General features: G+C 35.3%; 1 protein-coding gene and 1 long non-coding RNA gene across 3 annotated transcripts in view; one reads left to right on the plus strand and one right to left on the minus strand.

Annotated features, from left to right (window-relative positions):
• Positions 1-5,388: 5,388 nt before the first annotated feature.
• Positions 5,389-14,407, minus strand: part of LOC127952286 (uncharacterized) — a 34,464-nt gene continuing 25,445 nt past the window's right edge. For both annotated transcript variants that reach the window (XM_052550676.1, XM_052550675.1), the window contains 5 exons: positions 8,422-8,517; positions 8,242-8,340; positions 6,241-6,275; positions 6,026-6,085; positions 5,389-5,903 (listed from right to left, as the gene is read on the minus strand). In XM_052550676.1, coding sequence (XP_052406636.1) covers positions 5,808-5,903; positions 6,026-6,085; positions 6,241-6,275; positions 8,242-8,340; positions 8,422-8,517 — 386 coding nt within the window. In that variant the 3' untranslated portion in view covers positions 5,389-5,807. The remainder of the gene's footprint in view (positions 5,904-6,025; positions 6,086-6,240; positions 6,276-8,241; positions 8,341-8,421; positions 8,518-14,407) is intronic.
• On the plus strand, positions 9,955-14,118 carry LOC127952291 (uncharacterized). Its single transcript, XR_008152894.1, has 4 exons — positions 9,955-10,175; positions 10,822-10,887; positions 11,460-11,576; positions 12,372-14,118. It is a non-coding gene; the product is annotated as an uncharacterized LOC127952291 (long non-coding RNA).

The raw sequence follows: 14,407 nt of genomic DNA on the forward strand, positions 1-14,407 counted from the left end.
GAGTATATTTCAAATAATAATAAAATGGATGATGTCTTTGATTTTACTTATTTTGGCAATAAAAGTTAAATATCACCATTGACCAAAAAATAAATTTTTTCTGTGACTAAGACAAACATTTTTCTGTGACTAAGACGAGACGTTGACGAGTAAAAAATAATATCTGATGACGAAATTTATTCAGCGTTTTCGTTAACTAGACGAGACTGGACTATCCTATAGGCTATTGTCTTTCAAAATGTGCGTCCCTGTCATTGCATTGCGATTGGATAAGGGCCGTTTGCATATCTATGTGGATGGATAGACTAATAAAACGCGAACTAGCGATCTGAAGTTTGAGTCTGCGCAGTAAGCTTGACCCCCAGGAAGTGCGGTCTTCTAATTGACTTCACTTGTCTCCATTGATTCCGATGGGGTTGATGTGTCCATTCCTTTTACTGTCTATGGTCATGCCGGTCGCACACCGGACGAGAAGCGCCGCGTCGCGTCGCGCCACATGTAGGACAACTCAAGGTATCGCACACTGGACGCGCACATTCTATATGCGTGAGCGCAATTTCGCAGCAAGATGGGAGTTTTATCTTCATCTATTATTATTATTTTAAATATATGATTTTAATTGATAAAAGCTGAGTTTTGAACGTTAATTAATGAAAAGAATCTGTGTTATTATAATAAGTCTGTTATTGTTTTGTTGTATCTGTTGTCTAGGCAACTGTGCAGCTGAAAACGTAACCAAACACTTTTTGTAATGTTTTATTTGAATGAAACAAGTGTACTGTATTTTAATTTCAGTTTCAGTTTATAACATCTGGGTTTTTTTAATATAAAACTATGCGGATGGCGCTCTGTGGCGCGGCAGAAATTTGAACAGCGTTCTGAGTCGTAGCTGGGCGCCGCGGACAGACGCCGAATGGCGCCGCCGGTGTGTGTACTCACATAGAGAATAATGTGTTCGAATTTTAAAGACGTGGCGCGACGCGACGCGGCGCTGCGCTTCTCGTCCGGTGTGCGACCCCCTTAATTCGGTTCATTTGGTCTGAACCAAGGGCAAACAATTATACATTGTAGCATTTTTCAGCTTTTTTTGATTCCTTTTCACACCACACTGATTGCTTTGGTCCTTACCAGTTGAAATGAAACAAAATGCAGTCACATGACAACATCCACATCACTCATTGGCCATGACATATTTCCTAAACTGCTTTTCGATTGGTCAGAATTTACGTGCGGGAAAATTCCAACATAAGAGGGAAAGCCAGAAAACAACACAGAGACAACACAACTATGGAGGGACGACCGTACAGGCTGGTTTTGTCCCTGGCCATAATCTAGTACATTGTTTGTATACACCACAATATGCAAACAATACATTTCTGGAATGAAGCGCGGATGCGGCTTGAAAACAACGTTCTAATGCACTTCAAACGGCACGCTCGTAACTTCAACTCTTCTTAACTCTGACATGCTCATGGTCATCTGACCAAATTTCTATGAGGCTCCACACCTCCTCACTACTCCAAGTCTGTCCACGAGACGCCATGCTAAAGTGCAAACTGTCAACAAACACTTTCTGATCCCATAATGCACAACGCAGCTGACTACGGCAGCTGGTTTAGTCCAAAAATGATCAGTACTTTTTGCAGTTGGGTCTGTTCGAGGTCAGACCACATTCTCACGTTCTCGGACCTCGGACGCGTTCTCGGAGTCTGAGACGCGATGCCGTTTTGTCCGATGACTGAAGCCTTTGAGTCTGAGGCATGACGCCTTTTCATTTAATGACTGAGGTCTGAAGATGTCCTAAAATGTACACCATACAATGGCCCCAGCACCCAAAGGAGTAGGGATGAGGTGACCAGATGTCCCGTTTTTCCCGGGAGTCACAATTAGTTGTTGATTAACTTAAAGTTAGTGAAGGCGGTATAGGCAGAATCACGCTGATAGAAGTGTTCTCTCTCTTGCACGTTTCCACTTCCTCAGTTCTCATATACAGCGTGATCAGTTCTCAGCACTCAAATACACACACAACAGTCCAAATGTTTATTGTGTAGAGTATCTCACGTAAATACATTAGGTTATGGATTAATGAATGTGAACAGGTGGGTGAAAACTGAACGTGTGTCAGTATTTCATGCATGCCTTCCATCTTGAAAAAACAGCCTTCCAAATTAAATACCCATGTCATAAATTTTAACCAATATAAGACGTTAAATAAATTAAAATAAGGTTTTTTACAAATAGGTTTCATTTGTATCTCTATTTGTCTTATTGTGCTTCTTTAAATAAATATATATATATATATAGATAGATAGATAGATAGATAGATAGATAGATAGATAGATAGATAGATAGATAGATAGATAGATAGTTGCTCCTTTTTCTCTTCTGTTAAATGGATAGTTCACCCAAAAATGAAAATTGTCATAATTTATTCAAGCTTAATTGATTTGGTCTAAAGAGAGAAGAATTCATGATTATTTTAATTTGAAAACTACATATAAATTAGCTACCAAAATACATTTTGGTAACTACAGGCTAAAAGTAGTGACTGAAAGTTGACAAAAATGCAATGACTTTTTGTTGACTAAAACTAGACTAAAACTATGAAAGACTCAAATGACTAAAATGTTACTAAGAGTATTAAGCATTTTCGTCTCAAGACTAAGATCAAAAATGCCTGCCAAAATTAACACTGCGTGCTAGAAATACAGCAGAGGTGGAAAGAGTACAAAAATATTCTACTCAAGTAAAAGTACCATTACATTAATGAAATTTTACTCAAGTACAAGTAAAAGTCCCAGCCTAAAAATCTACTCAAGTAAAAGTAAAAAGTAGAGTAAAAATTACTTTGTTACACACACCTGATCCAGCTAATCTAATCATTTAGGTTTATTTGAAAACTACATGATATGTGTGCTGGAGCAGGGTAAGAACTAAACTCTGCCGGGCTACAGCCCTCCAGGAACTGATTTTGACACCCTTGGGATAGGTCTCAAACTAGTTGTTTTTAATTAAAGGAATCAGTTATTTAGAATAATAATTTGGGCTGTTACCAGGCAAATCAGTATCAACAAACTCATCTTTTAATGCAGAGGAAATGCAGTAGATTCATTGGAAGTGGCATTTAGATGTATTACACTGTTTAGTACAGGACAAGAATGCATTTAATCTGCAGTTACAAATGCATGAATACTGTTTTGATATACAAGACATAAAATGTTGAATAATCATTTGAAATGATAAGAAATTAATTATTAAAAAAAAAAATATATATCAAAAGATACTTTAAACGTGAAATTAAAATGGCCAGTATGTGTCAGCAAGTCACTGTTAATAAGTGAGTCACTGCGATTGAACCGAATCATTTAAACGGTTGATTCATTCAGGAACGAAACACTGTCACGTTGCTCAGAGATGCAAAACTGTGATTTGGTGGCTGTGTTTGGAATTATTTTCTGTTGTAGAAATAGAGCAAAAAAAGGCAATATGGTGTCTAAAACGCAAGTCTCTTAATTAACTTGTTTACTGAACTGTTATATATTTGTATGTATATATTCATAATGATTTTTGGAGGAAACAACGGCATTCTTTGTGTGATTCTGATTTAATATATGAAATTATATAAATATGTGAATTTTCTGCCCCTATATCTTCAATTTTGTGATCATTCTAAATGCATTTCAGGAGACTGAATCACACAGTGAAAGAACGCAATATAAATGTGCGCGCACATCATTAAAACAAAAATGATGATATTATCGCAGACAATATAGCACACTCCTCACCACTGTCTTTTTGACTAATTTGTGCAAAACCTCTTGCTAAAATGTCAAAGCTTCATTTTAACGACGAATGCAACGATGCAATTATTTAGCTTACCTCTACATTCTTGCAAAGGGTTGATGTCTTGTCCAGATTTTATAAGATGCTAGTTTGGTCTTCCTAGTCAAGCACAGCTTACACTGCATAATAGAGCATACATATGGCCAGGGGTTCACTTCATTTCCTTCGAGTTAGACTTCAGAATATCACGGGGTTTCGTTTTCAGCGGTGTCTGCACCACTATAATAACGCGCCTGTTTTGTCCGTCTGCATCTTTCTTGCGATTTTAGCGCCAGTTTGCCCACCTGCCCATTATTTACTGCCGTAGTTTTCTAGGGAGCGATTTATTTTTATTATAATTATTATTTTTTTAATCAGTAATTAATGTGTTTTAAAATGTAGCGAAGTACAATACTTCAAACAAAGTAAAATTACAGATTAAAAAAATTACTTTAAAAACTATTAGTACACAAAAAAGCTACTCAATTACAGTAACGCGAGTAAATGTAATTCGTTACTTTCCACCTCTGAAATACAGATACCATAATGTTGAGTAGTAAAATAAAATCTTGTTTTTAGAAAAGGAAAGAGAGGAAAGACAAAAGAAAGGGTGTCGTTCTGTATCCCAGGTTTTCACCAAGAAAGGTGCACGTTAGCCTTTAGTCTGTGAGTGGTATTAACCACTTGTCCACAGTGAAATAAGCTAGCTAGTTGCAGGCTAGTGTTAGCCTACATATCATCAACATTTAATCAGTGTAGGGGAAACGATGAGCAAGATATTCATATTAAATCATTGTCCATACCCCTTTTAGCAGACTTAACAACAGATGAGTCAGCAGCACCCCAGTCTCCTCATAACTGCACCCCTCCCTGTCCCAGTGAAGAAGGTGAGCATCATTCCAGGGACTCCAGGGAGGCAAAAGTGCCTTTCACCCTGTTACGACTTGATGAACCACTGAAACGATTTTGGAAACATTATTTTAAGATCTTGCATCAAATAGTAAACTGCATACTGTATGCAGACTTGCATTTACAAATCACCAGCAGTAAATATTGTGCTAGTACTAGTATTGAACTACAAGCAGCAAGACAGTTGCAAGCCTTTGATTAGAGTTATGTAAAGCTTTTGATGGGACAGTTAGGTCCTAGAGATTTGGTGACAACGGCTGCGCAGAGGGGGCCCAATTAGATTTATTGTGTCATGGGGCCAAAATTCCTGACAGTCCAAGTATATTTTCTAAGTATACTTCATGTATTAAGTATACAAATATCAGTGCTCTAGTAGTATACAAGTGCACTGTTTCAATACTCTTTGGGACTAAATTGCCCCACTTTCTAGTAAACTTTGAGTAAACAACTAGTTTACGTCAATATTTTTTGCTTGTACTGCAACTATACTAAAAGTGAGCTTACAGGTAGACTGATAGTTTACTAATTAAATACTTGTACTAGCATTTTTAGTACAGTGCAGTATAGTATCATTGAGAAAGCAGTTGAATTATTGCTTGGGCACTTAAATAAATACTGTGCTATAAGAAATACCCTCTTAGTCTTCTCTTTTCTGTGTATTTTTTGCCACTTTTTTGAATGAAATTACAATGCCAGTTTGTGCATTTGTTGTACAGATATTTATTATAAAGCTAATGATAGGCAAAATTGTTGCAGAATACAGTAATGAAACTGTAAAATTACAGAACACTGCTGGAAACCCTGCTGCCAGCATTTTACCGTAAAATTACAAAAAAATACTTAATTCAGAATAAAGTAATAAAACTCTTAAAATAAGGTACAAGTATATTTCTTAGAAGTACATGACACCTTTCTGAAAAGTACATACAAGTAGACTAAAACGTTTAGCTTGAAAGAAGTATATAACACGCTTGAAAAAAAGTCTTGTTTGTAAGGGTAATGAAAATTGTGCAGCTAGTGCAGCTGTGTTATCATCTTCTCCAAGTATGAAGGGCATTTTCTCAGTATCACTAAGTTCAGTAAATGATGGTACCACATGAATCATGTGATTCCTCTGTTTTCTGGTTTAGGTTTGATCCACTGAAAGAAGTTTCTTCACACCCTTCTGCATTCTAGGTTATAAAAAAATAAAATATAAAAAATAAACAATATTTAAGAAAAATGAGCAATATTTAATAGCATTGCAAGAAAATATCTTAAATATACAGTATATGATCTTATAAAAGATATTCACCTCAGAATCCTGGTTCTGGTTTGATCTGGTAAATGGAAGGTCATTAGACCTTACTGCTTCCTGGATTGGAAGTATGCACATTTACATATTTTTACATAAATTTTTCCTTTTTTTCAGCAAATATCATTTGGGGTTCAAAAAACAATTCAAACAGTGCCTAAGGGTCAAGTACATTTCAGGTTGACTAAATCTCAAATCAGTGCAGTGGCACTAACCTGACAACACTGCAAACACTTCATCTTTGAAATCCCTGTTAAAAGCAGTGAGAGAAAATAGATTTTTGGTGAAGTCTCAAAACAGATGCATTAAAGCTGATTCCTATATTGAACATTCAACCTTAAAAAAAATAAATAAATAAATAAAAAACAGAATCAATCAGAAAACTTTAGTGTAATCAGAAAACGCAAATGTATATATATATATATATATATATATATATATATATATATATATATATATATATATATATATATATACACACACACACACACACACACACACACACACACAAACAACTATACATATAAATATCTGTGTGTGTGTGTGTGTGTGTGTTAAAAAAAATGTATAGGAATATATGTATTGAGCCTAACTATATTGTTGGATTCCTTGTATATACAGTAAGAATTAAGTTAAGCAACTTAGTTGGTTGCAATGCAATTTTCCATTGCCAACCAACTAAGTTCCTAACAGGTTAGCAAATATGGTTTTGGGAAATGCACACCTGATCTAGTAACTCACTTCATTGATTAATGCTTTCCAATATCTCCCAAGTATAGGTCTCTGCAGGAAAGTAATGGGAATTACCAGATAAGGTTTTTTTTAGACCATGATACCTGATTGGCAGACGTCATAGTGATGGTAGGTTTAGGGGTGGGGTTGGGTAAGCATGATCATTTTGATAGCTGCAGTACCCATTTTAACCACTAGCTGTCTGTCAATACTACATGCTCCATTTTTAACTTTAATTCTACTTTTTTCTTCTTTTTTTTTTGCAATTATCCTGCTCCTTGTTAAACTAAAATACAGTGAGTTTATATCTGTAGTCTCATGTTAATTGTAATCAAAGTCTGTTTGCAACAGCAGCTGGAAACCACCACGACTCAATGGCATAAAAAAAAAAAAAAAACTCATAACATACTCAGATTTTCAAAAAAAAAAAAAAATTCATCAATAATTAAAGCAAGTGTGTCAATTAAATTAAAATATATCATATTAAATTTCTACATTAGTGTGTTGATATTAACACACATTTATGTCTGCAAGATGTATTTTTATGATTGCTTCATCTGGAAAATGTCTGCTGTACAAAAATCTTATAGACCACTTTAATACACCGGTTTTACATACATTCTAAATCATAAACATCTAAAAAACAATTTACTAAATACTAAACATCTCAGAGCCATATTGCAGATGAAAGAACCACTTAAAAAAAACATCTTGCAGATATAAATGCAGACATCAAATAGACTTTTCCATGATGTATGTGTGCTATTAGTGTGTAATTCATAGATGCCCGAACAATCATGTTAACAAGCTCAAACTTCACAGCTGTGCTATGAAGTTAAAAGAAAAAAGACAAACACCATCATCTTTTACAACATGAATATAAGGATGAATTTGAGATATATATAGATCTGCTGTTTATCTCATTTTACAATTTAATTGCATTGCTTAAAAACTTCACATTACTCTTTATAAAACCCTTTAAAAAAACACAAGCAAATCAAAGGAATGGTAAGTAGTGTTCAATTTACTCTTATTTGCATACTGATTTTCTTTCATGAATTTTATCTGTGTCATTGTAGAAAGAGAAAAACATTTAAGGTCACCCAGGAGCTCAGCTGAAGCATATCAAAACAAAAGAGACTGGTTCGGTCAGATTACTGGATTTTGTACTTGGAAGTGTACATGCTTCAGTGTAACAGTCAAACAATTATATTCAAAAAGCACAATATACAATACTATAATGAAGAGTTCAAAGAATTATTCTAACAATATAAGGCTTACATGTTCTCTTTGTGACCTATATTGATCTAGAATTTGAGAGCTATAATCAAAACAAAAAATATATATAAATACATAAATTAAAAAAAAAAAAAACTCCTGCCAGCCTGGTGTAAATCAGAATCATAAAATCAGAATAATGGAAATCAGGTTGTGTTTTTGGCCAAACTATATATGAAACAACAAAAAAGCACCCTCTTACTTACATAACTTAAAAAAGTGTGCAGCCATCCCAAATAAGACAAAGGCACTTTCAGATGGAAAGACAATGATTCTCAGATCCCACACTGTGCGTTTACCATTTACTGAAAATGAAAAGCAGTAAAATCAATACCCTGATAATGGAGCAATTTTGAAGCTTCTTATATATATAACAATTTACTAACCTGTTTTCAGTATCAGTTCTGTCATCATTACAACAGAGTTTACTACGACAACACCGACTGATCCAAACAAATACACTGAGACTTTACGAGGATAATCTGTAATGCAAGTTAAAGCATTTAAGCATTTAAAACAGAAGAACAAAGACTGGCAACAAAACATAAGCTTTTATGATCCAACATGAACGAGAGGAAATTGTACAAACCCGATTCCAAAAAAGGTGGGACACTGTTCAAATTGTGAATAAAAAAGGAATGGAATAATTTACAAATCTCAGAAACGTATATTTTATTCACAATAAGTGAATAAAAGTGAGACATTTTTAAATGTCATGCCAAATATTGGCTCATTTTGGATTTCATTAGAGCTTCACAGTCCAAAAAAGTTGAGACAGGTAGCAATAAGGTAAAGGTAAAGGATCTTATTGTCATTCCAAAGCATGTACATGATCTGGAACGAAATCAGACACTGAGGACCGGTTAAAACCATTCACAATAAATAAATAACTACTCATCAATAGATAAAATAACAAATAATACAAGCCCATATTAATATATGGGTACAGTCTCTCCACACACTAAAAACCCTTAAAAATTAGCAGCATAGTAATAAAGTTAGTGCAATCTTTAGGAATTTAAATTTAGGACAGCAAGTTCAGTTTATCAATTCTGTAGTTAAGAGGCCAGAAAAGTTAAATGTAAATATAAGGAACAGCTGGAGGACCAATTTGCAACTTATTAGGTCAATTGGGAACATGATTGGGTATAAAAAGAGCCTCTCAGAGTGGCAGTGTCTCTCAGAAGTCAAGATGGGCAGAGGATCACCAATTCCCCCAATGCTGCGGCGAAAAATAGTGGACAATATCAGAAAGAGGTTTCTCAGAGAAAAATTGCGAAGAGTTTGAATTTATCATCATCATCTACGGTGCATAATATCATCCAAAGATTCAGAGAGTCTGGAACAATTTCTGTGCGTAAGGGTCAAGGGCGGAAAACCAAACTGGATGCCAGTGATCTTCGGGCCCTTAAGGCCCGTTCACACCAAGCACGATAACTATAAAGATAATGATATTAATATTTCTCAATATTAAATAATAGCGGAGTCCACACTACAACTGTAACGATAAAGGCATAGAGAAACGGTATCGTTGGAATCATTTTCAGAACGATTTTTTTCCAGCTGATGAACGATACAAACATTGACATCCAATCAGAATCCATCCTGCTATAAGGGCTTGAGGATTTAAAGCGGCAGACGCACGTGCGCTTAGAATAAACAGACGATATCGTTCGCTGGTGTGGACGCTAATATAGTTATCTTTATAGTTATCGTTCTTGGTGTGAACGGGGCTTTAGACGGCACTGCATCACATACAGGAATGCTACTGTAATGGAAATCACAACATGGGCTCAGGAATACATCCAGAAAACATTGTCAGTGAACACAATTCACTGAGCCATCCACCTTGTTCCAACTTTTTTGAGATGTGCACTCTAAAAACGGCTGGGTTATTTTTTAACCCAAAATGCTGGGTTGAGTCTGTTGGGTCATTTTGTTGGGTAATTTAATTTCTTTTTAAACACTTTTGGGTAGTTTCAATTTACCAGGTGTTGGGTTAAACCTGCTGGGTTGCATCGCTGGGTTGTTTCAGGCCAGCGCTGGGTTATTTAACGCGCCTTGAAGATGTTTAAATCGCTCCCCAACTGTCACTTTGGAAGAACAACGGGGCAAAGCCACGGCTTTCAACTGTTTTAAGGTAAGTTTATTTAATGTTTTCAATAATAATTATTTTAAATTGGCAGAATTATAACTTTTTTTTGCAGCAACAATACTGTTAAACGTCTACAGGCCAACATTATTTACGTTAAATGATGAACTGTTTACCTCAAACGGCCAACCTACGTTACGCGACTCGCATAATCGTGTTAAGGTATCTGAGACGACAGATTAATAAAGTTTTATTAAGTTTCAGAAAGTGACTGATGGCTGAAATATGCGAATACCTGTGAAAATAGAGGAAAAAGTAGTTTCTGACACTGAAAAGCGAATTTGATATTTAAGTGAGTCAAATGAGTTCAAAAAGTGAATACGACTTTCTGCTCTAATGTAAACGCCTGCAGTTGTCCATATCGAAATTTAAATCATACAAATTACGTACAATATAGTCAGACCGCAGGTCTAAAAGAACCGATGACCCAGTTCAAGTAAACCGGTTCAGTAATTCTCGAACAAAGTGATTCCCGGAAAAGAATCGACGTCTCAGGGCATTTCAAAGTGCGCGCACGCAGGCCACGCACAGCGAGTGACGCTGGCCGCGTTAGTGAAGTGATTTGATGCTTTTGTGGTTTATAAAGTCTTTTTACATACAAATTATAATTCAAAATTTGTTTTTTTCCTGTCAGAAAAGCGCATGGATACATTTGTGAGAGAAAAACTCGTCGAGTGCAGTCTTATTGAGGCGTCTAACGGTAAGTTCGTGTTTATTATACATTTTTACATAATTGTTTGTCTGTGATAATCAACTAACGTTAACCCTCACGTAACTTAAACGCACATATATTTTTATTTCGTGCTGTAGTTAAAGCTGCACCAGAATGTACCTAATTTATGAGCGTAAACATCATATATTAATTTTCCCGATCGTGTTTTTGACTTGTCCTTATCACTTTGGTACATCTATAAGTTTTTATATATGGACTGTTTTACCTACGTGACTTGTCATAGAAATGTCTGTGTGCGCGCATGCAGTGTGATCTCCCTTATCTGTGCCAGTGACTGTGTGTGTTTGATATAGCCAGCATATTAACATAAAACTGTGATTTATAATGACTGGAACATCCCATTGATTAGACAGTTTGAAAGCACACCTTTCAGCCAATCACTATATCATATTCTGCTTCTGTAGACCAACTCATAGGTGAATTTAACTCATAATCATGATGGGTCAATTTCATGATTAACTTCACACAGTTAATTGAACTGAATCACTGTTATTAAAACAATTTGTATTTTTTCTTTTTTTTTCAACTTTATTTTAAAGGTTGGAACAAACATGGAATTCCTTAACTGAGCAGAGTCCACAAAACCCCATCCAATTGTTGTGGCGATTTAAAAATGACAGCAGATCTCTTAGGCATTGATCATAATCAATGGACAGGTAAGGATATTCTGGACTATTTTCAAAAGGAATTGCAAATTGTATATTTAATTGTATTTTTCCACATGTGGACATATACATTGTGAAATAGTCCAAACTCAATTGAAAAGCATTTGTATTTCAGATGCCTTACACAGAAAGCTGTCAATTTGTGTCAAGGGTGGGACTATACTATGGGGCGTGTTTGTATTGGGAGATATTTTGTAGTTTTTACCCCAAATCTCTCACTGTTTGCACTCTGATGCACGTCAGCAAACAACATTGCAGTTCTACTCTTATTTACCTAGTTGCATCTTGCCCTATATTTTATTCCTCCGGTGAAAAGCATTTGGTTAATGGTGAATATTGACCAATAGTACCATGTGGCTCTAACGGTTAGCAGGGGATAGTAGCTGCATTTGGGGTAAAAATGACAGAATTATTTATTGTGTGAGGTGCCAAGAATATAGGGAGATCCGGGTTGCACTGTCTGTTCTTTATCACACATCTCTCGGAGCGGCAGCTGCCTTTAGTAGTGCCTTAACCTCCATTGTTCAAAGCATTTTGCACAGTTGTCTTTGAGTGACGTCACCTCCCAATACAAACACTCTCCATAGTATGGTCCCACCTCTGACAAAAATTGACAGTTTTCAATGTGAGTCATTGGAAATTCAGATGCTAAAGATTCCAATTGAGTTTTGGCAGGTAACATGTGCGACACAGTGAAAAAACAGACATGGTAATTCATAAAACCTCATGTACTTGTTCTTATGTTGCATCTATGCTAACATTAGTCTGTTTCTCTCTTATTCCAAGGTCACTGTAGCCACCCGTATCCAGTTCGTATCCAGACCAGATGGAGATCATCATCTAGAAAAGACCTCTACATCCCTGAAAGACCGCGGAGACCAGGACAACTAGAGCCCCAGATACAGATCCCCTGTAAAGACCTTGTCTCAGAGGACCACCAGGACAAGACCACAGGAAACAGATTCTTCTGCACAATCTGACTTTGCTGCAGCCTGGAATTGATCTACTGGTTTCGTCTGGTCACAGGAGAACTGACCCCCCAACTGAGCCTGGTTTCTCCCAAGGTTTTTTCTCCATTCTGTCACCGATGGAGTTTTTGTTCCTTGTTTTTCTTTAGTTGGGTACAATTAATATCAAGCGATATCATCCACTTGATTGCACAGAGGGACGATACATCAATGAATCAATGACGAATTGACTTTAACTGAAAATTGAGTGTTTACTTTTGTCCCTTTGCATTATTACACACTATTTTCCTATTTAATACTGTAAAGCTGCTATGATGCAGTATTTGATCAATATGACAGGCTTATTACTCATAATACATGGAAAATACAGCTACAAACTGACTTTTTCCATTTGAAATTTGGCAGTCACTAAACTGAAACCGTAATTTTTGTTCAGTGTTTTTGAAACAGTGTTTTTGTTCAAGATTTGCAATTGTGTTTTGGAATGTCACAATTTGTCACATGTGGAAAACGCAATTGAAAATATAATTAGCTATTCCTAATTATTAAAATTGTCCTTCCATAGACAGGCTCTATAACGGAGTACACTGCTCTCAGGTGTAGATCTTTGCTTCAGAGCTTAAGTGTTTGACAATAGTTCACCCAAAAATGAAAATTGTCACTAATTATTCAACCTGGTCTGAAAGCTCTCGAATATCAACGAAAACATCTTAACTTGTGTTCTGAAGATGAACGAAGGGCTTACGGGTTTGTAACGACATGAAGTTGAGTAATAAATGACAGAATTTTTATTTTTGGGTGAACTATATGTTGAACTACCCTAAGCAGTGCACATCTACCTACGTAGGAGTCTTTATATACTTGATATAAATTTAAGGACATCTTTAAATGATTTTACATTTAAATTTAAAGAATGTTAATTGTCAATGTCATTTCACTGTGTATTTAAATAGCTAAAAATCTCAAAATGTAATAGTTAAACAGCTAGACACAGGTCATTCAGAAATAATTTTCTTATTTATTGCAACTGTATTTCTGTGATTTTTATTTATTTATTTTGCATTTGCTGGAAACAAAAAAAGGGAAAATTCCATGTTGTTTGTCATTGGTAAAAAATTTTGAATGTCAGATGGCATTAAAAATATTTTTTAACAGTCTAAATAACCTGTATTCTTCATTATTTATTAATCCATGATTGCTTTGTTAAGCAAAAGTGAAATTATGAGAATAACCCAGCAAGAATAACCCAGAATCATAAAAATGCAAACCCACAAATGGTAAAAATGACTCTATCTTGGGTTTTCTCAATAACCCAGCATGCTGGGTTAAAATGTGTAAACCAGCATGCTGGGTTACTTTAACCCAGCACGTGTTCTGTCCAATATTTACCCAGTGCTGGGTTGCCAATTGGGTTATTTTTAACCCAGCCATTTTTAGAGTGTGTAGATGCCATGAAATTTAAAATCAACTCATTCTCCCCTTAAAATGATACATTTTCTCAGTTTAAACATTTGATATGTCATAATTTTGTATTCTGAATAAAATATTGAAATCATTGCATTCTGTTTTTATTCACAATCTGTACAGTGTCCCAACTTTTTTGGAATCAGGTTTGTATATATATATATATATATATATATATATATGTGTGTGTGTGTGTGTGTGTGTGTGTGTGTGATTTTTGTTCCAGTTGACTTATTTTATTAAATGCAATTAATCTCTTTGTTGTCCCTCTATTTGTTAACATTACTGTCTTAATGTTGTTTGAGTTTTTAGTTTCTGTATTATCATTGATTATAGATGTTATGCTAGATCACATATAGCAAACAAATATAAAATGCTTATTTTTTATAC

Source organism: Carassius gibelio, chromosome B3 (assembly GCF_023724105.1).
Source record: "Carassius gibelio isolate Cgi1373 ecotype wild population from Czech Republic chromosome B3, carGib1.2-hapl.c, whole genome shotgun sequence".
NCBI lineage: Eukaryota > Metazoa > Chordata > Actinopteri > Cypriniformes > Cyprinidae > Carassius > Carassius gibelio.